Source organism: Engystomops pustulosus, chromosome 4, assembly GCF_040894005.1.
Source record: "Engystomops pustulosus chromosome 4, aEngPut4.maternal, whole genome shotgun sequence".
NCBI lineage: Eukaryota > Metazoa > Chordata > Amphibia > Anura > Leptodactylidae > Engystomops > Engystomops pustulosus.
This window is the reverse complement of record NC_092414.1, coordinates 144,797,183-144,822,001: the sequence shown is the minus strand read 5'-3', so window position 1 is coordinate 144,822,001 and position 24,819 is coordinate 144,797,183. Positions and strand designations below refer to the sequence as shown.

At 41.7% G+C, this 24,819-nt stretch overlaps 2 protein-coding genes across 4 annotated transcripts in view; both read left to right on the top strand.

Moving 5' to 3' along the window:
* SNX1 (sorting nexin 1) overlaps positions 1-24,819 on the top strand; it is a 40,111-nt gene that overhangs the window by 13,961 nt on the left and 1,331 nt on the right. The window contains exons 3-14 of the mRNA XM_072147943.1: positions 658-779; positions 1,694-1,760; positions 2,478-2,521; positions 9,749-9,890; positions 10,090-10,168; positions 10,967-11,042; positions 11,727-11,840; positions 13,342-13,435; positions 13,679-13,884; positions 19,326-19,469; positions 20,234-20,314; positions 22,374-22,445. Of these exons, the coding sequence (XP_072004044.1) occupies positions 658-779; positions 1,694-1,760; positions 2,478-2,521; positions 9,749-9,890; positions 10,090-10,168; positions 10,967-11,042; positions 11,727-11,840; positions 13,342-13,435; positions 13,679-13,884; positions 19,326-19,469; positions 20,234-20,314; positions 22,374-22,445 (1,241 nt within the window). The remainder of the gene's footprint in view (positions 1-657; positions 780-1,693; positions 1,761-2,477; positions 2,522-9,748; positions 9,891-10,089; positions 10,169-10,966; positions 11,043-11,726; positions 11,841-13,341; positions 13,436-13,678; positions 13,885-19,325; positions 19,470-20,233; positions 20,315-22,373; positions 22,446-24,819) is intronic.
* On the top strand, positions 3,376-8,027 carry LOC140127351 (uncharacterized). 3 transcript variants are annotated; one of them, XM_072147941.1, is made up of 3 exons: positions 3,376-6,975; positions 7,242-7,357; positions 7,436-7,550. In XM_072147941.1, the coding sequence occupies exons 1-2, from the start codon at positions 4,862-4,864 to the stop codon at positions 7,327-7,329; spliced, it is 2,202 nt and encodes a 733-aa protein (XP_072004042.1). In that variant the 5' UTR covers positions 3,376-4,861; the 3' UTR covers positions 7,330-7,357; positions 7,436-7,550. The 3 variants fall into 3 exon arrangements, with proteins under 3 accessions (XP_072004042.1, XP_072004040.1, XP_072004041.1); XM_072147939.1 differs by having other exon boundaries at positions 3,376-7,357; positions 7,436-8,027; XM_072147940.1 differs by having other exon boundaries at positions 7,242-7,460.

Below are 24,819 nucleotides of genomic sequence, written 5' to 3'. Positions count from 1 at the left end.
AACTTTTATCATGTACCGATATTATTTGAGCGCTTCTTGCTCACCTCCTTTGGTTCCTCTCTGACACCCATTGGTTTGAAGCCTGAGTCCAATTAGGGTATGTCGCCATGCCACTCTCTAGCCTGCTGCCGCTGCCTCTGCATGCCGTCCCCTATAGTGTCAGGGTCAATTATTGGATGTTTTAGATGCTATCTAGCTTCATTCTGTCACTCTGTCATGGCCATGCTGTTGCCCATAATTTTGGCATAATGGTGCGATTAGGCAGCCTCAGAGGCATCCATGCATGCTGCCCCCGCTGTTTCCTGTCCATTTCCGTGGTGTTTCCATCCTTTTCTGAGGTTTCCAGGTGTTTGGCCAAGCTTCCCTGTGCAGAGCCTTGGTCCCCTTGAAAAATGCTCGAGTCTCCCATTGACTTCAATGGGGTTCGTTATTCGAGACGAGCACTCGAGCATCGGGAAAAGTTCGTCTCGAATAACGAGTACCCGAGCATTTTAGTGTTCGCTCATCTCTAGTCCTAACCCATGTTCATGTTTATGTACTCAAGATGTTCCACTGATTTGTATTTATTGAAAGTTGTGTTTCCATTTCCTTGTAAATGCTGAGTAAAGTCACTTTGCTCATTTTTAATTTTATTCATTGTTGTCTTTTCTTCTACAGAATCCACGGTCAAGCTTTCTGTGGACAGTACACGCAACAATCAGAAAGAGGAGGCTCCTCTTACTACCCCTGCACTTATTGCAGCTGCTTCCGCTACCTCCAAGCATAAGACCTATGAAGAGGTATATGAGTATGGTGCTGTGTGTATATTTCCTCCCTCACCTCCAACAGCATCCACCTTTCCAGGGACAGAATAGACAGGAGTATTTTCAGAAGCTAAATTAGAAAAGCTAAAGGGAACTTTGGGCTATTGAGGCCTTTTAAGTGGTTTATATTCCGATTAAAGTTCCTGCAGCTAAATTTGGGGGCAGCTGCTACCCCCCTCACCCCACACCTCCATCTGCATTGGTTCTGCTTCTGTACCTGAAGGCACTGCTGTATCGGCTCTTCCGAAGTGGCTTAAAGCCTGTCAGATGTACTGGCATAGCAAGTCTGTGAGCAGAGCTTTTGTCGAATGGCATGGTGGATACAATAGGAGGCATTCCTCCCCAGCCAGCTCCAGATGATTGTCTGGAAGCCCTTTCTGGCAGTGAGTCCCTCCTGCATCTGAGCTGTCATGGTTCCATGTGCATGTGAGTTGCACATGGATGATGTCACAGAATGAGACCTCTAGGAGAAGGATTGGGGAGGGTGCGTGGATTATATCTGGATGAGGGCTGAACATCTTCATATTAGTAGTACGGCAAAAAGGGGACAATAATATGCATATCAGTTTAAAACATAATGCTTAAATAACCAAAACTTAATCAGGACAGACCATCCTCAACAAGTGTTTTGCATCTATGGACACTTCGTCAGGGGTATATTAGACCTGCTGTGCTCATTATAACAACGAGTGAAAACACATCACTGAAGGGCTCTGGTAATACACCCCAAAGCTCTTCATGTGCATTAGAATAATTTTAAAAGTTTATCAGTAAGTGTCCCTGCTTTAAGCTTGATTTTGATGATAGATTTTCTTTAATGTCTCTACAGTCAGAGGCCAAAAAAGTGCCTTTTCGTCAGTATTCTTATCTCATTTTTCCTTTGCTTTCAGTTAGAAGAAGAAGAGCAGGAGGATCAATTTGAAATGAACATTAGAATCACAGATCCAGAGAAGATTGGTGAGCTCTGCAGTGTTCTCTGCCTCTGAAGACTGGCTAATTATATAGTGTGTAGCCTCTGATTAGCACATATGCCCTGGAGGATCTAGAATCCACTGCATGAAGTACACATACAGGCTCATGTGCTTGCTGGTTCATCACATGATTATTATTTTTCTCTGACTTTGCTATTATTCATATTGGCTTCTGATGACACTTGGAACATTATTTCATCAATTTTGGACCCATAAATTTATTGTAGGTGACTCGTAAGACAATGGGGCAGATTTATAGGGGCTTCTGCTCCAGTTTTCCAGTTTACAGGCCCTGAAATAGTCATAATTCCCTGCCATGTACCATTAATTGCAACTATTTTTCCCCTTACACCACCTCCATGCCAAGTGGGCATAGAAGAGCATTACCTTGATGCGGAGTGGGCAGGACTTAATGTAGAATTTAGCCTCTGAAGCCTCCTGATAGATCCAGTGCAGCGGGTGGGGCAGGGTTTAATCATGAGGCCCCAGCATATGATAAATCCCCACCCCAATAATCTGTTATTATCTAAAGCCAAATTCAGTCTTGGTGTTTGTTGCCAAATAAAGTAGAAAATTTTTATCTAAATAATTTTTCTTTATAGTATGGCTAACCATAAAAGCACTGCATAAGTTTAGTCCTGTACCTTTTCCCAGTTTTTTATTGCCTCTATGGAAAAGATTAATTGCAGTTCCTTTGTTTCAGGTGACGGAATGAATGCATATGTAGCTTATCAAGTATCAACTCAGGTAAGCAAATGAATTTTACTCTGATTTGTGTTGCTTTGTTTTTTTATTTAATAAAATTTTCCACAGTAATGTATATTTCTGGATGGTGCAACGTAAAAATGTTTTCAATATAGAAGTGTTAATATCAGCTCAGTGTCTCAACCCTTTAAACATTAGAACTTGTTTACCGTCAGCATTGGTCTACAGGGTTGTTGTCTTACAGTAGGTGGTGTCTGAGACATTGGCTTCTTTTTAGAAAGTTTCCATACATTTCCATGGTGTATTCCTTAATACTATGATCCATTTACATGGACCTATTTTCCAATACGTCCCCCATGACGGCCCACTTGGAGGATGCCCCTTGACCTCTGTAGGGACAGGAAGCAGAGAGGTTAAAAGCCTCCCACCCGCATCCTCCCGCCAGTGTCTTCCTGTCCCTACAGGGGATAGGTCAGAGAGGCTCCTCTCCTCCAAGGGGGGGGGGGGGGACGCTTGGTTTTTTCAAAAGAAACTTACCGGGGTTACGCCGGCCTATTGCAGGTCGTAGTTCCCCTCCGGATCGGGTCCGCGGCCGGGTCCTTCCCTCCCTGGTTCCTCGATGATCCGGAGAGCGGTCCTCTCCAGCAGCCGAATGGGGCCTACGGGAGGACGCGCGGGAAGCTCCGTTCCCAGGAGTTCTTTGCGGCCGATGACGACTTCCGGCCGCGACCGGAAGTGACGTCAGGCGCGTCTCGGAGCGCCAGAACGGGCGCGGAAGAGCCACCGGCTAGGGGGATGGGCTCCCCGATAAGGTATAAAATACAGCACTATTAGAGGAGCGGTGTCTTGTATTTGGGACATATACTGTTCGGTGGCCTTGCCGTCCCAGACATTCCCGACATGGCTGATGAGGCAGACTTGGGCCTACTCCACCCTCCTGGTTATGTAAGTGGTGCTGTATGGCATGTTCTAGTAGTAAATCACATTAGAACCCCAAGTTAGTTATTCCTTACCTTTCTCCCTTAGGACAAGGATCAAGGGACTAAGGGGAAAGGTAAAGAGGACAGACCAGAAAAGTCTGAAAAAGCTAGCAGACCTGCAAAGAGCAGAAGCACTACTAAAAAATGCAATATGTGTTTTCGCACTATGCCCGAGGCGTACCAAAAGCCCATTTGCAAAACCTGTATAGAAGAGTTTATGCGAGAGGAAAAAACATCATTCATGGATTAATTAAAATCATTTATTGAGGAGAAAGTGGTGGCTTCAGTGGCTTCGGCAACACAGAAGGAACCCCCTCCAAAAAAACCAAGATTAGCGGACATCTCCTCCTCTGAGGAGGAAAATTATGATTCAGAAGTCCCTTCCTGTTCCATGGTAGACACAGAAGAACTCGATTCCCAGGATATAGGTCAAAAGACTGACCCACGTCACCTTTTTCAGCTGGATGAGTTAGATAACCTATTGAAGGCCATACGCGAAACTCTAGACATTGAAGAAGAAGTTCCCTGCACATCTAGAGAGGACGAATTGTTTGGAGGACTGAGAGCCGAAAAACAACGCGTCTTCCCAGTTAACAATACCCTCTTGGGGTTAATTACAGAAGAATGGAAGGACCCAGAAAAGAAGATCACAACTTCTAAGGGGTTTAGATGACGTCTAGTCTTTGATCAAGAAGTCTCCAAGATTTGGGACTCCGTTCCTAAAATGGATGTGCAGGTGACAAAGGTTGTCAAGAAAACAGACTTACCGTTTGAAGACTCGGCACAATTTAAGGACCCTATGGAGATGCCCTTCTTAAAAAGGCCTGGGAAACATCTATGACCAGCCTAAAATCAAATTTATCGGCTACCTCAAACCCTCTTCTTCTGGCTAAACTAACTAGACTCCCACATCAGAGAAGGCACTCCTAGGGCTTCTCTGTTGGAAAGTATTCCTCTTCTTAAATCTGCCACTGCTTTTCTAGTCGATGCTTCAGCCGAAGGCGTCCGTTTTGCGGCCAAAGAAGGGGCTCTAACAAATGCCACAAGGAGAGCCTTGTGGTTAAAACAATGGGGCGGTGATATTCGTTCAAAAACGAAGCTATGCAGTATCCCATTTGCTGGAGATTTCGTCTTCGGTCCAGAGTTCGACGCCATATTAGAAAGAGCCTCAGACAAGAAGAAGGGGTTTCCGGAGAACAAAGCACCTTCAGGCAAGAAATCTTCATTTCGTCCCTTCAGGAACACCAAGGATACCTTTCGGGGCAAAGGTAAACAAGGTCGCTGGAGTTACCCTAAAGGGGGCAGAGGTCGGGGGTTTCTATTCTCAAATTCCCCTGACAACTCCGGAGGGAAGAGACAATGACGCCAGAGTGGGGGGGCGTCTTCTAGGGTTTGTCAATCAATGGTCTCGTATTACTTCAAACCCTTGGGTCCTGAATATTATCAATTCAGGATACAGGATAGAATTCAGTACCCCCCCACCGTCAAGATTTATGCCTCCCTTATCTTCTACCTCTTCCTCTACCCATTATCTCATCTGGCAGGAAGTCTCATCTCTCATTCTCTCAGGAGTGATCTCCCGGGATCCTCAAGATCAAGAAAAGACGGGCTTCTATTCTCCCCTCTTCCTGGTCAAAAAACCAAACGGGTCAAACCGGATGATAATAAATTTAAAGGCCTTGAACAAATTCATCACCTACAGACGTTTTCACATGGAATCGGTAAGATCTGCTACTCAAATCATTTACACCGATTATTGCATGTGCACAATAGATCTGCAAGACGCCTATTATCACATCCCAATTCACCCCTCATCTCAAAGATTCTTAAGATTCTCTGTCCTCTCTCCAGGGGGTTCTGTCCTACACTTTCAGTTTCGGGCTCTTCCCTTTGGGATTTCGTCAGCTCCAAGAGTGTTTACAAAGATCATGGTGGAGGTGGTTGCTTCTCTGAGACTACAGGGAGTATCTATCATCCCTTATTTAGACGACTTGCTGATTGTGGGAAAAGACAGTTCAGATCTCATTATAGCAAGAGATCTTACGATGAACAGACTCTCAGATCTGGGATGGTTAATAAACACCCAAAAGTCAGATCTTTCTCCCTCCACCCTCAAAAAATTCCTTGGTGTAATGTTAGATTCCACTCATCTGATGTCCTTTCTTCCTCAGGAAAAAGCGGAAGATCTGAGACATCACGTTCACTCCTTCAGAAGGAAGATTTCTATCTCAATCCGAGGAGCCATGAAGATCCTAGGGCTCCTTACAGCCTGTCTCCCATCAGTGGCCTGGAGTCAAAATCATTCTCGTACCCTACAGAATTGGATTCTGAGCAGTTGGGATCGAAGGCCCTCAGGTTTGGACAAGAAGGTCATCATTCCATCCTCAGTAAAAAGAAATTTACAGTGGTGGTTACAGAGAAAGAATCTGGAGAACGGGGTCCACTGGCACTGCCTTCCGTGTCTCACAATTACGACCGATGCAAGCAGTGTGGGCTGGGGAGCGGTCTTCCCTTCCCACTATGCCCAAGGTCTATGGACACCTTCCCAATCCAGGAAGCCATCAAATTATCGAGAGCTACAGGCCGTCTGGGAAGCCCTAAGGCTAAATACACCTCTTCTAAAGAACCACCATGTACACATATTATCAGACAACACCACAACAGTGTCTTACTTAAGAAGACAAGGGGGGACAAGATCGACAACTCTTTCCACCTTAACACACACCATCTTCTCCTGGGCAGAGGAGAACGTGCTCTCCCTCTCTGCAACTCACCTGAGAGGAATTCTAAATATGGAGGCAGACTACCTCAGCAGGGAACAAATCTCTCCCAACGAATGGAGCATCAATCCAGAAGTCTTCATCCATTTGACAAATCTGTGGGGAGTTCCTCAAATCGATCTCTTCGCCACAAAGAAGAATACGGTATGCCATCGATACTACTCTCTGGAAGCAGGAGCACCGAAAGATCGATTGGATGCTTTCAGCCACAAATGGGTCGAACCTCTTTCCTATGCCTTTCCCCCTATTCCCTTAGTGGCAAAGGTCCTCAGAAAAATCCTTACGGACCAGGCAAAGGTGATACTGATCTGTCCAAATTGGCCAAAGAGGAACTGGTACCCCCTGTTGACATCCCTGGCCCAGCAGCAACCAGTAATACTGCCTTCACGGAGAGACCTTTTACATCAGGGACCGATTCTCCATCCCGACCCAGGACGACTTCAGTTAACAGCTTGGATCCTGAGTCCGAATTCCTGACATCACGGGGTCTTTCCATGGCTGTAGTAACCACTCTTAAGGCAAGTAGGAAGAAGGTTACGTTTGCAATTTATCACAAAATCTGGAAAAAATTTGTAACATTTTGTGGGGATAATCCTCCATCTCAATCTAACCCCAATATCTTACAGATTCTGGACTTCCTACAGAAAGGCCTGGAACAGGGTCTTTCTACTGGCACCTTAAAGGTCCAGGTCTCGGCCCTTGGCGCCTTCTGCGATCGTCCACTGGCGGAGCACAGGTGGGTCAAAAGATTTATCCTAGCCTCCTCCAGAATCAGACCCCAGATTCTCAGGAGAGTTCCTACATGGGACCTAAAACTGGTTCTAGACGCACTTTCCAGACCACCATTTGAACCTCTGGATAGCGCTAACATAAAGAACTTAACGTTAAAAACTACCCTTCTTGTCGCTGTCACTACAGCTAGAAGATTGGGTGAGCTTCAGGCTATTTCAATCAAAGAGCCTTATATGCGAGTTTTGTCTGATCGTATAATTCTTACTCTAGATCCAGGCTTCATTCCCAAAGTGGCATCCAGATTTCACAGGACTCAAGAAATCACTCTGCCATCCTTTTGCGAAAACCCCTCTTCTAGTAGGGAAGCTTCGTGGCATCTTTTGGATGTAAGAAGAATTGTACTAGCTTATCTAAAGGCTACAGAGCCCTGGCGTTTAGACAATAACTTGTTTATTCAATTCCAGGGAAAAAACAAAGGGAAAAAAGCCTCGAAAAACATCGATAGCAAGATGGCTAAAGTTAGCTATCTCCACCTGTTATACGCAACAAGGGAAGGAGATTCCAACGAACCTAAAGGCCCATTCCACCAGGGCTATGTCCACTTCCTGGGCTGAAAAAAGAGGTGCATCATTAGAACAGATTTGCAAGGCTGCTACCTGGGCCTCATCATCCACCTTCATAAAACACTACAGACTGGATTTACCTTGTTCTCAAGATCTTTCCTTTGGCAGGAAGGTTCTACAAGCGGTCATCCCACCCTAGAAATTCCTACTTATTTGGTAGATCTCCAAGTGGGCTGTCATGGGGGACGTATTGGAAATGTAGAATTAGACTCACCGGTAATTCAGTTTCCATCTAGTCCTCCATGACGGCCTATATATATTCCCTCCCTAGCTTATTCTGTATGTATGTGAATATTTAACATACAAAATAAAATTTTGTTGTACCTTCCACCGGTGTAGTTATTTGGTAGACACTGGCGGGAGGATGCGGGTGGGAGGCTTTTAACCTCTCTGCTTCCTGTCCCTACAGAGGTCAAGGGGCATCCTCCAAGTGGGCCGTCATGGCCGCACCGTGATCAAGATGTAAACAAATATAGAGCATGTCCTATATTCTCCAGTATTTTTGTCCTGTACGTTCCATAGAAGTCTATGAGAACATTTCATATATGTGCTGCATGGAGTTGTGCACCGTTTGCTGCTGTATATACACTTACCGGCCACTTTATTAGGTACACCATGCTAGTAATGGGTTGGACCCCCTTTTGCCTTCAGAACTGCCTCAATTCTTCGTGGCATAGATTCAACAAGGTGCTGGAAGCATTCCTCAGAGATTTTGGTCCATATTGACATGATGGCATCACACAGTTGCCGCAGATTTGTCGGCTGCACATCCATGATGCGAATCTCCCGTTCCACCACATCCCAAAGATGCTCTATTGGATTGAGATCTGGTGACTGTGGAGGCCATTTGAGTACAGTGAACTCATTGTCATGTACAAGAAACCAGTCTGAGATGATTCCAGCTTTATGACATGGCGCATTATCCTGCTGAAAGTAGCCATCAGATGTTGGGTACATTGTGGTCATAAAGAGATGGACATGGTCATCAACAATACTCAGGTAGGCTGTGGCGTTGCAACGATGCTCAATTGGTACCAAGGGGCCCAAAGAGTGCCAAGAAAATATTCCCCACACCATGACACCACCACCAGCCTGAACCGTTGATACAAGGCAGGATCGATCCATGCTTTCATGTTGTTGACGCCAAATTCTGACCCTACCATCCGAATGTCGCAGCAGAAATCGAGACTCATCAGACCAGGCAACGTTTTTCCAATCTTCTACTGTCCAATTTCGATGAGCTTGTGCAAATTGTAGCCTCAGTTTCCTGTTCTTCGCTGAAAGGAGTGGCACCCGGTGTGGTCTTCTGCTGCTGTAGCCCATTTGCCTCAAAGTTCGACTTACTGTGCGTTCAGAGATGCTCTTCTGCCTACCTTGGTTGTAACGGGTGGCGATTTGAGTCACTGTTGCCTTTCTATCAGCTCGAACCAGTCTGCCCATTCTCCTCTGGCATCAACAAGGCATTTCCGCCCACAGAACTGACACTCACTGGATGTTTTTTCTTTTTCGGGCCATTCTCTGTAAACCCTAGAGATGGTTGTGCGTGAAAATCCCAGTAGATCAGCAGTTTCTGAAATACTCAGACCAGCCCTTCTGGCACCAACAACCATGCCACGTTCAAAGGCACTCAAATCACCTTTCTTCCCCATACTGATGCTCGGTTTGAACTGCAGGAGATTGTCTTGACCATGTCTACATGCCTAAATGCACTGAGTTGCCGCCATTTGATTGGCTGATTAGAAATTAAGTGTTAACAAGCAGTTGGACAGGTGTACCTTATAAAGTGGCCGGTGAGTGTATGTGCAGTATCCAGGGACACCAGAACCAGTGAAAGGTGCATTCTGTCAGCCAGCCATCATTTACCAGTGCACCATACTATATACGGCTGCGGTACGGATACAGTGACATATGTCTACCTATGGATGAACATCATGTATATACAGTAACCTTAACCCACATCCACACAAAATTAGTGTCCCCTATCTGTTTCAGGCACTGGAGAATCCATTTAGGTCTGGGTTCACATAACTGTTTCAGCCATAGGTTATAAGGACACATCAGGGGGCTTCCAAATTGTCCTTACACAGCATACACAGAAATTGTGATTTGACATATATATATACTAAATTGTTTATTTTTTTATTTTGTTGCCAGACAAATTTACCAATGTTTAGAAGCAAACATTTCACTGTGAAGAGACGATTTAGTGACTTCCTGGGTCTTTTTGAGAAGCTTTCTGAGAAGCATGCCTATCAAGGCATCATAATTGCCCCCCCTCCTGAGAAAAGCCTCATAGGTGAGTAATAATACAGTAATACAAAATTTCAATACCCACAACACATTTTAAGTAAGTGGGTAGTATTGTCTCTCTGGAATATAAGTCAAATGCAATATTCCAGCTTCATTTTTGTATTTGCCTTTGGGCCAGAAAGCAGGTGTAATGACATTTTCTACCTAGAAATGTCATATATCTGATGTAATATGTGTTTATTTAGGTATGACCAAAGTAAAGGTGGGGAAAGAGGATTCTTCTTCAGCTGATTTTCTGGAGAGAAGGCGCGCTGCTTTGGAGAGGTAGGTGGCAGTTCTGAAACTTAATAACCTGTGATTTGGTGTATACATAGTGCGGTACCAGACTTCTGGACAATAAAGGTGACTTCCTATATTGTGGCATCATCTATTTTCACTAGTGGATGTAATGATGCTATTATCTTCTATTGTAATCCTGTCAGTGATGATAAAGTGACTGTTGCATAATAAACTGAACAAAATTACCAAGTTTTAGTCCACTACTACAAAACCTAATGGTCAGACTGAGAAAATGAGTATATTATATTAAAGATAATCTAGAATTATAAACCAGGAAAAGTGATCCCACCAGGCTGTGGTAATCTTCTTATATTTATTATCCGTGACCTTCTAAAATAAACTATTACAATTATGCTAATGAGCCTGAAGGACTACTGAGCCCATCTGGGCTGCAGGTTCAAGGGCTGTTACACTGCTCCCCCTGCCAGCAACCCCCCCCCCCCCCTCCTTCTGCCTGATGTAATCTCTTTGTGTGCTTAAACTTTCTAAACTGCAATGGGAGGGGGAAGTTGCACACTGTAACAACCTGTGAATCTGCAGCATGGAGGGGCTTATTAGCATACATTTTAAAGTTGGTTTTAAAGGGAAGAAGGTCATGGATAGAAAATATAAGATTTTGATGGAAGATAGTTACTTACTAAAGATAAAAATTCCATAAAAACCTGACTGACATCAAAACTTTCTTTCAAAATACTTCAGATAACAACTAGGTATGATAAATTAATTTCTTGCAGATTGTGAGAACAGTTTCAGCTATATTTTGACCAATATATTTTGCTGCAGATACCTTCAAAGAATTGTGAGCCACCCTACTCTTTTACAAGATCCAGATGTCCGTGAATTTTTGGAGAAGGAAGAGGTGAGGTATATTAATTGAATTCAAAGTTGGGTTATGTTTTTAGAACAAAATTTGTAAGTGAATCCTTGAAACTTTATATGATATGGGTGAAAATGATAAAGCAAAGGCAGTTATGCAGAATATGTTTTGCATTGCAAGTCTGGGAATGCTTAACAGGAACCAATACTCAACTCATCAGTTGCAGTGAGTGTTTTCTATGAAATTATTATACCATTAAGTCAAAACAACTAGTCACCCCTGGATATAATTCTTCCTTCTCCCTGGAAGATCACAGAACCTAAGCTTGATCTCCTGTCCTTTTCTGCCACATTCCACCGAGTAGCAACAGGATATTTCTGAGAATGCCAATCTCCCAAGGTCTACACGATTTTCCCAACCACATACACTCCCTCTCCCTAAAAATATTCGATCTTCATGGCCACAGTGTGCATCATTTATGGTGTCTAATACTTTCTTTGTTTGCTATTTTTTTTTATTATTCCTCTGGATTTTTCAACTATATTGTTGTACTAATACTGTTGTACTAACTGTTTTCTTGTTCTGCACAAAATTCTGCACAAAAACAATGGACAGATATTTGAAAAGAAAATAGGAATTATTTTGGAATAATGGATGGAATGTCGCCTTAAATAAATGCTCCTGCATTATTTTATAATAATGCAAACTAAATGTTTCTTCTTCTAGCTTCCCCGTGCTGTCAGCACTCAGACTCTTAGTGGAGCTGGACTCCTCAAGATGTTTAATAGAGCCACTGATGCTGTCAACAAAATGACCATCAAGATGAATGAATCTGATGTTGTAAGTATAGCATGTAGATTGTATTTAAAAACAGAATCCACCCTTGATGTGTATCCACGTGTATGCTAAATGTTGTGGAACTTATAATAATGGGTGATTTATTGGGGTTTCTTTCTGATAATTTTTGATTGAATACAGGAGGTACTGGTCAAACTACTGATAATCAATTGTCTCAATGTCAAGGGGGTACTTTAAAAAACAGTTATGTGAGGTCTGGTCAGTAATTCCAAAACTTGCCGCAGTGGTTAGGGGGTTAAACACGTATATACACAGAGGCCTCAATTTATTAGCTTGGAGACTGCACATACACTTTTCAGAATCTATAAACACTTCCTGAAGATACTAATATCCCTACAATTACATTTTTGTTGAACAATGTACCAGTTGTTGCAGTACATTTTAATATAAGAAAGGGTGCTTATGATTTGCACAGAGCACAAGCACCCCCTAGTGGTATTGGGCAGAGTTGCACTTGTGTAAAGTGGAACTTTATTTTGTTTTTGTGGTTTCTGAATGTTGAGCAATACAATTGATACATAACTTGTTTCAGAAGTAAGAGCTGGATAATCTGTTTTACAAAATCACTACTAAAACATGAGAAAGTTTGACCAATCCGATATATGCTGTCACAGATAAGATTACAGCTAATATCTGCTTGTGAATAGAAATGTATAAATCTATTGTATTGTTGATGTATAGAGGCCACAAATTTCTAATTGAGGAAGATTAAAGAGAAATAACCCCCTAAACTAAACATATTTTCATAAGCTGCCATTAGAAAGCATTGCCTCTATATCTTCATTGTCCCTCTACGTGCCTGTAAACTTAAGCAATGAGGTCCTAAAGCTGTATGCAAATGACCTGTGAAATGTCCAATGAGTCATTAGCATATTCAAGCTGTCCGGCTTATTCATGAGTGGGAGGCACAGCCACACCCCCAATGCATGACTGACAGCCTTTATAATGATGTGAGGCTGTGTAATGATGTGCTTCCTGGTGCTGGCGGCCTCTGCAGCCTGTGTGTGTATAGGAGAGATACAACGGCTCCAGGCAGCCATGTTATAGCAGAACATGTCAGGTACTTGTGTAGCTGATGTCTGTGTATTAGGAAGATGCAGCATGTCAGCAGATGCAGCACACACACCAGCAATGCTTTACTATACATTATACACCGACATGAGCAGGGGGAGGAGAGGGGAGGCGGAACAGGGGTGACATCACTGCCTCTGACCATGTGACCAGCCCAATTTAAAATAAAGAAAAGATGATTTTGCAATGATTAATGTATAAATTGACTAGATAAAGGCTGTGATGGGATCTTTGGGAGCTGCTCCAAAAGGTAGTAGTGACAGGACAAGTGACACAGCCCTGATGACAGATGTCCTTTAAGGACTATCTGTAAATGAATTCCTTATTATACAGAGACCTCGCACAAATCATCGTTTATAATGACATCTTTTCCTTTTTATAATTTGTCATCTTCTGTTATATTCTGTTTTAGTGGTTTGAAGACAAGTTGCAAGAGGTGGAATGTGAAGAACAACATCTTCGCAAACTTCATACTGTGGTGGAGACTCTAGTAAACCACAGAAAAGGTATTTTGTACATAATGGTGGTGTTGCTTTGTTTAATTTATTTGCAAAGCAACACTTAGAACTAGAAAAATATATTATAAATAGAAACGTATGAGGGCTTGTTTTTTGCAGGACAGATTGTACTTTCTAATGGCACAAATAATTATTCTATGATGTGTACTGGGGAAAATTTGGAGTGGAGTCGGAACAGAAAAAAATGGGTTTTGTTTTTTTGCTTTGTTACTGATGAATTTGTTTTTCCAGAACTCGCTGTGAATACTGCTCAGTTTGCCAAAAGCCTTGCTATGCTAGGGAGCTCAGAGGATAATACTGCACTTTCTCGGGCGCTGTCCCAGCTAGCAGAAGTAGAAGAAAAGATAGAGCAACTACATCAGGAACAGGCCAATAGTGATTTCTACCTTCTGGCTGAGCTTCTTGCTGACTATATCCGTATCCTGTCTGCAGTAAGGGTGAGTGGACATAGCAGATCTATAAACATACTTCAGTGCTCCACCCTCATGAGTAGACTTAAATGGCATCTACCACCAAGATGTCCATAGGTGTTAATGGAGCTTGGAGCCCCTCGGGCTCATTTGCATAGTCTTTCATCCTGGTGGTAGATGTCCATTGAAATGTAACCATCATTTGAGAAATTTTTTAATATTGTGTGTGTGAGGGAAGAGAGGTGAGGTGGACTTTTTGTAATGTACTTCATTAATAGGTTCTGTTTTGTAAAAACATTTATCTGTACTCCAACCTGCATAGTGGGTGTGTCTATGGAGGCTGCGTGAGCTCACATCTAATCTCCCTGTGTGTGTTGGTAGTGAGGATAAACTCCTTTTACTTGATGCTTGAATATAGTGCTCATAGCATACTACAGCCAGGAAGAGAGCAGGAAGGGTTAAACAGGAGAAGAGTGGAGAGAGAGACATGTCTTCAATCCTGTAGACAAATTTGCCATAGCAACATAGAAGTAACATTGTAACTAAGAATCACTTGGCAGTCTGTTTCTTTATAAACTATTCTTAATGAAATATACAGGCGGTCCCCTACTTAAGAACACTCGACTTACATACGACTCCTAGTTACAAACGGACCTCTGGATATTGGTAATTTATTTTACTTTAGTCCTAGGCTACAATAATCAGCTATAACAGTTATCACAGGTGTCTGTAATAAAGCTCTAGTGTTAATCCTGATTCTTATGACAACCCAACATTTTTAAAACCCAATTGTCACAGAGACCAAAAAAGTTCTGTCTGGGATTACAATGATAAAATATACAGTTCTGACTTACATACAAATTCAACTTAAGAACAAACCTACAGACCCTACAGAACCTACAGAAAAATGTTCACAACAATCCCCCCAACACAATATCAAAAATCATCTAAAATGATGGTTGCTCTTTAACCCCTTAAGGACGCAGGGTTTTTCCGCTCATTTCTCGCTCTCCAACTTCAAAAATCCATAACTTTTTCATTTTTACGTGTACAGAGCTGTGTGATGGCTTATTTTGTGCGTAACAAATTTTACTTTCAAGTAATGTTATTTATTTTAACATGCCGTGTACTGCGAAGCTGAAAAAAATTCCAAATGTGGAAAAATTGAAAAAAAAACGCACTTGCGTTCCTGTGGGCTCAGTTTTTTCGACTTTGACTGTGCACTCAAAATAACATCTCAGCTTTATTCTTTGGTTCGGTGCGATCACGGTGATACCAAATTTATACAGGTTTTATTGTGTTTTAATACATTTTCAAAAATTAAACGAATGTGTACAAAAGAAAAATTTTTTGGCCATCTTCTGACGCTAATAAATTTTTCATACTTTGGGCTACGGAGATGTGTGAGGTGTCATTTTTTGCGCAATTAGGCGACATTTTCATTGCTACTATTTTGAGGTCTGTGCGACATTTTGATAATTGTTTATTTAATTTTTTATGTGATGTAAAAAGGTGTAAAAGTCGCATTTCGGACATTTGGGAGCCATTTCCCGCCTCAGAGGTCACCGCCGGCCGTTACCGTTTTTATATTTTGATAGATCGGGCATTTTGGGACGCGGCGATACCTAATATGTTTGTGATTTTTACTGTTTATTATGTTTTATATCAGTTCTAGGGAAAGGGGGGTGATTTGAATTTTTAATATTTTATTAATTTTTTTTTCTTTTTTAAACTTTTTTTTTTTCTTTTTTTTTCCACTATTTTTTAGACCATCTAGGGTACATTAACCCTAGATGGTCAGATCGCTCCTACCATATACTGCAATACTTCTGGCTCATTGTAACGAATCTCCAGAAGCTATGTAGCCTCGTGTCAAAAGAAGACCCGAGGTTACCATGGCAACTGATCGTCGCCCCCGATGACATTCGGGGGTGCGGCGATCGTAAAAAAGATGGCGGCGCCCGCGCGCCGCCGTCTTTTAAGCGCCGGCGGCGGCAATTACATGGTTAAGCACCGACCGCGGTTATTAGTGGTGGGGGTTTTCTGCAAAATGCAAAAACCCCCCACCTTTGTATGAAAAGGACTCAGCCCGTGAGCCCTCTTCATACACTCCTTATACCTCTGTGCCGTAGAGCTACGGCACAGAGCGTTAAGGGGTTAAAGTTTAGGAGCATATTGATTGCATCTTAAAGCACAAATCAATAGCTCTTGGGATATAGAACAACTTTGCCTATTGTCTTTGTTACCTATATGCAGCAGTTTTTTTGCTGTATCAATTTAGCCCAGTCTCTCTGCGTGCATGGCACAGCTCAGTGTGTTAGGTGCTGTGGATGCAGATGTCTCCTATACAGAATAGTGAGGTACAAGATCTCTTCTGTTCCCTATCAGTCCCTCCATCCCAGTCTGTGATTCTACAGAACTTTCTCTGCCTCTCTCTTTACCTCATGCTGCATCCCTTGTCCCCTTCACCCTTAGTTCTCACACAGCACAGACTATACACTTCATGTAACTGGATTTACTTGTAGGAATCTTACTGGATTTGCTGCTAAATTACTTTGAGAGAGAACACAAGGGATCATGGGATCTGTGGGAAAAGTAAATTGGACTCCACTTCATGGTTGATACAGGAAGAGGTGAGTCTCGCCCTCTTCACCTCTGGTGAGAAAGATTTTTGTCAAGCACTTTCAGAACACAAAATTACATAACTTTGGAAGGAAAATGGGGATCACATAAAACAATTTGGTAAAACCATCATAACTTTGGAGTTATGCTAGCCATACATACATGAGCTACTGGACAGCTAAAAAACAGTTGCCCAAAATCTACTTTTGGTGACATAGCTGAAAAATAGTTCTTATTTATTTCAAGAAAATGGCGAATTTGTCTTTTTTCGGTAAATTTGGCAAAGGCTTATCTTCCAGGGCAACAAAGGGTCAGAAGAATAATTTTGATATATTTGAGAAGTCATGTTGTCCATATTTTCTGGCTTTATGAATAGGAACTTCTGAATTCTGGTTAGTGCATGCAATGATGCTGGCTGTAATGCATAAACATTAAAGTGCAACTCCAAAGCCATAATGATTTTACCAAATCTGTAAAGTCCCCCTTTAAAACCAAACAGAATCATTCCGATATTTGTTACTCAGCCTTATTTTTTGTTCTGAAAGTGTTTTGGCAAAAATCTTTTTCACCTGTGGTGAAGTTGGTGGTGACTAACTTCTTCATGTATCTGCCCTGAAGCTGAGTCCAATAACTGCTGCCCACAGTTCCCATGAAGTAATATTTCTCCTTACGCAAACCTCATCGAGGCACCACTATGCGATTCTGGGAAAGCATTCATATAAGTTTTCCAGGATGGGAAAAGGCCTTATGACCTAATACGGGATTAAAACCAAACCAGTATATCTATTCCAGAAGGAACAGACTCCCAACTGTAGACCTCGCTGTTTTGACCTGTTGGGTTCCTTCAGTACAGTGTAGGGAACTGGTTTGGCTGAGTGAGAGGCTTTTGACTAGGGTCAGGGAGTAAGAGTTCTCCTTACAGAGACTGCCAATTAGGGCTGCCTTGTACACTGTGCTGAAGAGACCCAACCTGAAACGGAGCTGTCGACAGTTCTGTTCCTCCTTCCTTCTAAAATGAACTTTTAAAATTATGCTAATGATGAGCAGAGCAGGTTTCCTCTTCCCCAGCACTTTCTGGGGCAGAAGGAGTCGAGAGAGCACTGTTCCTGCATCACATAACCTTGGACTATATTGAAAAACCTGCTAGTAGGGAATCTGAACATATATTAGTAATTTTACTACTTGTAATATTACTAGTTATATTATTTGCTTATGATAGTATATTGTGTTAAAAAATGTGTAAAAAAAAAAGTCCCGAAGGCAGGCTTTTTCATCTGGTAAAATAACTGAAACCCAATAAAAAGCCCATACAACCCCCCTTTAGAGTGGTCTTTTGGGCAACAAAGCTGTCCAATTCCTTTTTCAAATTGGTGGTTTCAAAGTGGTTTCCTTATCCCATTTTGGAAAACTTATTTGCATGTTTTCCCATAATCCCCTAGTGAAGCGTGCTGGTGCTTTATCTGTCTAATGAAGCTTGAATATAGAGCTCACTAGTTGCACACTGTGAGTGGGCTATATGGGACATGGTCACGTGACCCCCGCCTGCTATACTGCTGCACTCTTCATGGAGAAGATGTTGGGGCTCAGAGCAGTGCTGCTGGAGTTTGCAGGGTGTAAGCTTTCTCAAGACAGCAGGAGATCATAAAGATTTGGAGCGCAGGTCTGCACACAGCAGTGAACACTCAGAGAGCTCTGTCACATGATCTCCACCTCCTTCCTCTGTTAGCAGGGAGCAGCAGCCTCACCACATAAGAGTTCATAGATTTTGTAGATTTGTTTACAAGACGGTCTCCAGGGGTTACCAACACAAGCAGGGGAAGCAGCTACTTCAGGACTGGGCTAAACTGTGGTTGATAGCAAAGATAATAGGCAAAGTTATTCTACATCCAAAGAGCTATTCATTTGCGAAAGAAAAAAATGTTAGTTTGACAATATTTAGTAATCCTACAGTTTTGGTGCTGGGCCTCATGATGTGAAGAAAAATACCAAACATGCACATGAGTTGGTACTGTGTCCAAATGTTAACATTTTTCTATAGTTCTTTAGGGGGAGATCTCATGATACATCTGCCGGCCTTGCTGCACTGGCTGCAAAACTATTTTTGAGTAAAAACTTGCAAGCGCTCAGTGGTGAATTTTAACAGGTTTTTAAAAAGTGAGCACTGTTCCACTCTGCTGGCGGTTGCTCCTTCACACCTCTCCACACCCACAGGAGGTGGCATAGTTGAGAGAATAATTGCAATTTCTTGTAGTGTGCAGGATATTGTAATTATTTCAATGCTTCAGTGCTGTTTAGCAGCACTGATTTCCCCTTTAGACATTCACCAGTGTTCCAAGCCCTAATTATTTCCCTTTGCTGTTTTGATGGAGTTTGATGCGTGCAATTGTCACACTATTGTGGGAACGACATCTTTTTAATATCACTAGGAGTCCAAATTTGCTACACATTTTCCCAATGGAAGGTCCCTGAAAGCATTCCTCCAAACTTTTGAGGCCGCCTCACTTTAGCTGCGTTCATGCGCAGAACCGGCTTTAAGACCGAGTCTGCGGTGTCTGAGATTGCCGGAAGTAAAGGATGGTGACAGCCTGTTAAGCCAGAGCACAGAGGGGCTCTGGTAACATGGACATAGCCTTTTTGGCTCTGTAGCATAATTATGAAAGTTTATTTTAGAAGGAAGGAGGCCATAAAGATAAAGTCTACAGTCACAGTGCCTGAATCTATGAGTTAGTGTCCCTGGTTAATCATGCATATTTTTTGCATGTTTGCTCATATTTAGGCAAGTAACGGGTTATCTTAGGTTGATTGTAGCACATACCAGCTTTTCTCATTCATTGTGTCCCCTTTAGGGTGCATTCGACCAACGCATGAAAACCTGGCAGCGCTGGCAGGATGCCCAGTCAACTTTGCAGAAAAAGAGGGAAATTGAAGCGCGTCTATTGTGGGCCAACAAACCAGATAAATTACAGCAGGCAAAGGATGAAATCTCCGAGGTCAGTGTGTGTGTGTGTGTGTGTGTGTGTGTGTGTGTGTGTGTGTAACCTTTTATTTATTAAGGATTTCTTTATATACTTTTGATCATTCCTCTGCAAGGAACACTGAATAACCATGCAATTGTGTCATAATTGTTACGTTTACAATATTACTAGGGAGCTACCTCTGATATAGCTTATAGGAACTACCCTGACTCCAAAACTGGGATTTCGATAAATTTTCTTAAATCACTATATACATCAGAGTGACTTGGTATAAGATCTGCCATACGATATCATAGATGAAAAGGTGACTACATTAAAACTATGTCAGTGGGATGGAATCATTTTTTTGGGGTCAATTCCCAGTATATCTTGACATCTAAATGGATACATATCAACATTTTTGTGAGTTGTGATTGATTCATAAAACATTTAATCATGTCCAGACACATTTCCACAAACCTTTAGGGTGATGTCACACATGGCGTTTTTGGTCCGTTTTTAAACATCCGTTTTCAGTCCGTTTTTGGCAGTTTACCATGCATTCGGCTGCTTACAACCTGTTTATCTATTAAGAGAACCTGTCTGCTAGAGAACCATGGACTTGGTATAAGTGTCTGAAGTAAAGTAAGTCTCTGAGCCGGACTCATCCTTGGGTGGGGGGGGAAATTGCTTGGAACTAAACTGTTCAGCACAAAATCTGTGTTTTAAAAAAGTTAATTCTGTTAAATACCAAGTCAAAGTTATTATACAATGTATTTCTGTTATCAATTTTCTCTTAGTGGGAGTCCAGAGTCACACAATACGAGAGGGATTTTGAAAGGATTTCGGTCACAGTACGAAAAGAGGTCTCAAGATTTGAGGTAAATTATAGTAACTTGATACATACTGAATGCAAGCTTATCTTCTGAAAATGCTTGAAGTAGTGACTTCTGCTAGTACCCGTCTCAAAATTGTCTTGGGCTTAATCCTGTGAACTGAGCAAGAAAGCAACACCTGTATATTCTGATCTGTGCAGTGCTGCGTTATCTGTATGCTCTATAGAAATAGAAGAATTTATATATATATATATATACAGTATATGTACCGTATATTCCAGCGTATAAGACTACTTTTGAAGACAGAAAAATCTTCTGTCTGGTCTGGGGTCGTCTTATACACCGGTAATTGACCGCCCGCCGTGTATTCACGGCGGCGGTCGAGTCGCGTTGCATGGAGAGGGCTCACGGGCTGAGCCCTCTCCATAGCCGGTAAGTCTTTGCTGCATATTGCAGCAAAGGCTTACCAGTAACACCCGCGATCGGTGCTAGCACCGATCGCGGGTGTTTTCACAGCGATGGCTGCCGGCAAAGCTGCCGGCAGCCTCAAAAAGATAGCGGCGCATGGGGCGCCGCCATCTTACCTGGGATCGCCGCTCCCCGTGACGTCATCGGGGGCGGCGATCCGTCTCCATGGTAGCCTCGGGTCTTCCGCACACCTGAGGCTATTTCGTTTTAACCCCTTCATTACAATGTGCTGATAGCACATTGTAATGAATGAGGAGGAAAATCCCCATATACTGCCATACTGTAGTATGGCAGTATATGATAGGATTGATCAGACAACCTAGGGTTAAAGTACCCTAGGGAGTCTGAAAAATAGTATAAATAAAAATAAAAAAAAGTAAAAAAAAAAAAAATTATAATAAAAAAACCTAAATTTCAAATCACCCCCCTTTCCCTAGAACTGACATAAATATAAATAAACAGTAAAAATCATAAACACATCAGGTATCGACGCCTCCGAAAATGCCCGATCTATCAAAATATGATAACGGTTTTTCAATGCGTAACGGAAAATAGCGCCCAAATTCGAAAATGGCACTTTTTTGCCATTTTGAAATCAAATTTCGCAAAAAATGACACCACCCACAGCTCCGCACACCAAAGTATCAAAAAGTTATTAGCGCCAGAAGTTGGCAAAATCAAAAAAATTATTTTTGTACAGGAGGTTTTCATTTTTGTAAATGTTTGAAAACATTATAAAACCTATACTAATTTGGTATCCCCTTAATCGTACCGACCCAAAGAATAAAGTAGACATGTCATTTGGGGCGCTCAGTGAAAGACGTAATATCCAAGCCCACAAGAAAATGGCGCAAATGTGTTTTTTCACCATTTTCACTGCATTTGGAATTTTTTTCCCGCTTCTGAGTACATGGCATGGAATATTTAATAAAATAAAAATTTAAGGTACAGTATGGTAACATTTACAGTAAAATGGACGATGGTAATGTTGTTGTTGTATGCCTTATGTTTATGAGCGACAGTTTTCCTGCTATATACCTGCATGTCATAAGAATTTAAATTAAAAAAGGACCATGTTAAATTCAAATCTGTTTTTTTTTTAATTTTTACCGGTGTTTTGTATGCGTTGGAAAAGGGGTAGTCTTATACGGCGAATATATCTTAAACTCTATATTTTAACAGGAAAGTAGGGGGGTCGTCTTATACACCAGGTCGTCTTATACGCCGGAATATACGGTATATAAGTCTAGGTGGTTGAGAGCTAATAATGTTTGTGTGTCATGTGGTAGGGAGCTTTAATTTAGCAGAGTTGTTTGTGCATGTTGTAGAGCTGTTTGTGAGAGCTAGTACAGAGATGTTTGTGTGACATCCAGGTAATTTTAAAATTAGTGATAACAATTTTTTTTTTCTCTTTTTTTTTTTTTTTATGACCAAATTTGGGGTGCGTTTTATAGTAAGGTGCACCTTCGTCCTTAAAACTTTGGACATTTGAATACTAAACAGGAAATTTGCCTAGTTATACAACTTTAACCTTTATGTGTTGTAGGTGGCACTTTTATTATGTGATTGGGTAAGTCTTTTAACAAAGAATAAGATGAGTAGAGATCTATCATCAATTTCTTTTTTTACATTTTAGAAGGAAAAATCCAAGGATTTTAAGAGCCACATAGTGAAATACTTGGAAACACTTTTGAATGCACAGCACAAAGTAAGTGACCTGCTTTATACTTTAGATATTTATTTTAGTTAAAGGGGTATTTAAGTATTCTCTATATTGTAGGTTCCAGACCTACCCCTGACTCAGACGACCCCTAGTTACAGACAGACCTCTCTGCCCACTGTGACCTCTGATAAAGCTCTCTGGATGCTTTACTTTAGTCCCGGGCTGCAAGGATGAGCTGTGAGGTGTCTGTAATGAAGCTTTACTGATATTCCTTGTTCTCATGATGGCACAAAACTTTGAAAATCGAATTGTCACCGGTACAACATTTTTTTTTCTGAAGCTACAATTCTAAAATTTACCAGTTTTGATTTGCATAGAAATTCAACTTAAGAACAAACCTAAAGAACCTATCTTTTATGTAACTGGGAGACCGCCTGTAATTGAATTCTGGTGATGAGGTCCAGCACTATGTACAGCATATAGTGGTTGTAATTGGTGTTAAAGCTCGGCCCCATTCACATGGAATATGCCTCAAGCTCGTCAAGTGACCAATGATAGTGATGTTCCTGGCCCATTGAGTGGAAGCAGCACACGCTGAGATGTGGGGACCACAGCTCATCTGTGAAGGTGCTGTGTATCTCACCCATGGTCTGTTATTAATCTCCTGTTCTAAGGGCTTAAATGGGAAATGGACATGTGAAGTAGAATATTTGTCAACAGAACCTAAATCTAGTGTTATAGCTTTAAAATTTTTGTTTACATATGGCATTCTTATAGAGTGAGCCTTTAGGGCCGTACAGTGAACCAAACCTTTCAGTGAAGATTACAATAATCAATAATACAGGAATGTACAATATGGCCTCATGCACACGACGTATGTACTTTTCTGCCACAAAAATGTACTGTGTCACCCGTATGTAACTATTATGCAAGCCATATCCGCAAATAAATATGGTGGTCTGGCACCCTCTTGACCTGGGCTACTGACACAAAACATCCAAAGATAGGACCTGTTCTTTTGTGTTGCGGTCTCGCTGCCAGTTTACAGTGTGGTGAGAGATACATTAATTATATAATTAGCCATATTTCCCATTTAAGTCAATGAGGCAGTGTTTAAGACGCAAGTTTTTGCAATCGGGTACACGAGGCCTAAATGTGACATTCTCACATAGGGTGTGCTGTAGGTATCAGTGGCACCTCTGTGACTCCTGTCTATTCATAGTGGTTAGGGACCCCATTCTAAAAATGCCACAAACATGGGGCCTACATCTTTTGGATAGGTATGCCATGTTCTTTGGATATCTCATAATTGTCTGAGATGGATAGACCCCTTTAAAGGAAATCTACAGTCAGTTGTATTGATTATTAACTATTAACATTGATGGGTAGATTCCATCAGTGTGGTTCGAACACTGTGTGTGTTTTAGTTTTAGTTTCCAATCTAACTTAATTTTAATGTTTTAAGAAGCATCACCTTCATCACCATCATCTTCAGGGGGCACGGGCTCTTACATGGCCCCCTGGAGCCCTTCTCCAGCGCTTTCCTTCTCCCACGCTAATCTTCTCTCTCGTTCTGTGCTGAAAACAGAATGAGGGTGACGCAGTTTAATTATTAATTATTTTTTTTTGCAGAATGAGAAGGAAGGCGGGGGAGAAATATTCAGGGTGGCATGTAAGAGCCAGAGCCCGTATTCTTTATTAGATTCAAAAATAAAGTTAGTTTTTAAACTAAACTAAAGGAGCACAACTTATAATACATACATGCTCCCAGCAGAGTTAAAGGGGTATTCACACAAAGATAAAAATATACTTAAGGATAACAAAATAACACATTCTCTAATTCACAGTTATTAACAAAAATACAGCATTTTACAGATGCAACCTGTCTCTATCAGTCCTGGTGTACACAATTTTGATTGTAACCGTAATTTGTCTGTCTATGGTCAGATTCTTCTCATAATTAGCTTCTCTTGTCTGCACACTGCATTGCTCTCCTACCCCTCCCACTGCATTACAAGACAAGCTCAGACACAGGCACTTCTTGCTAGCAGTGTGCTGAGACTTACTCTACTAGCTACAGGCAAAATGAGCTCTTTATCCGGGAGGGAGGCATATGGCAGAGCTGGCTCTGTGTGTGTTTATAGGTGAGTTAGCAAAGCTGAGAATGTCATTGTGTTTTATATCTATTTCATGGATATCTCATCTCTGATTTTTTCTCGATCTCTCTCTCTCGATCTCTCGACCATCACTGAGTGATAGGAGCTAAAACAGCAATTGAGTAAAATTGTAAAGTAAATGGGTTAAAAATTCTTTATTGTGTAAACATCACTAGGAGATTAAAATTAAAGAACTTTCTTTCATGGGCAAACCCCTTTAATGGTTAATAATCAGTAAAACTGACTAGATCTCCTTTTAAAGG

What these genes read in the sequence shown, in the direction of transcription:
- LOC140127351 (XM_072147939.1), top strand. Translation starts at nt 4,862, where the DNA reads ATGGTCTCGTATTACTTCAAACCCTTGGGTCCTGAATATTATCAATTC. An exon ending in CTTCGTGGCATCTTTTGGAT is followed by an intron (nt 7,358 to 7,435) that starts GTAAGAAGAATT and finishes ATTCAATTCCAG; the next exon opens with GGAAAAAACAAAGGGAAAAA.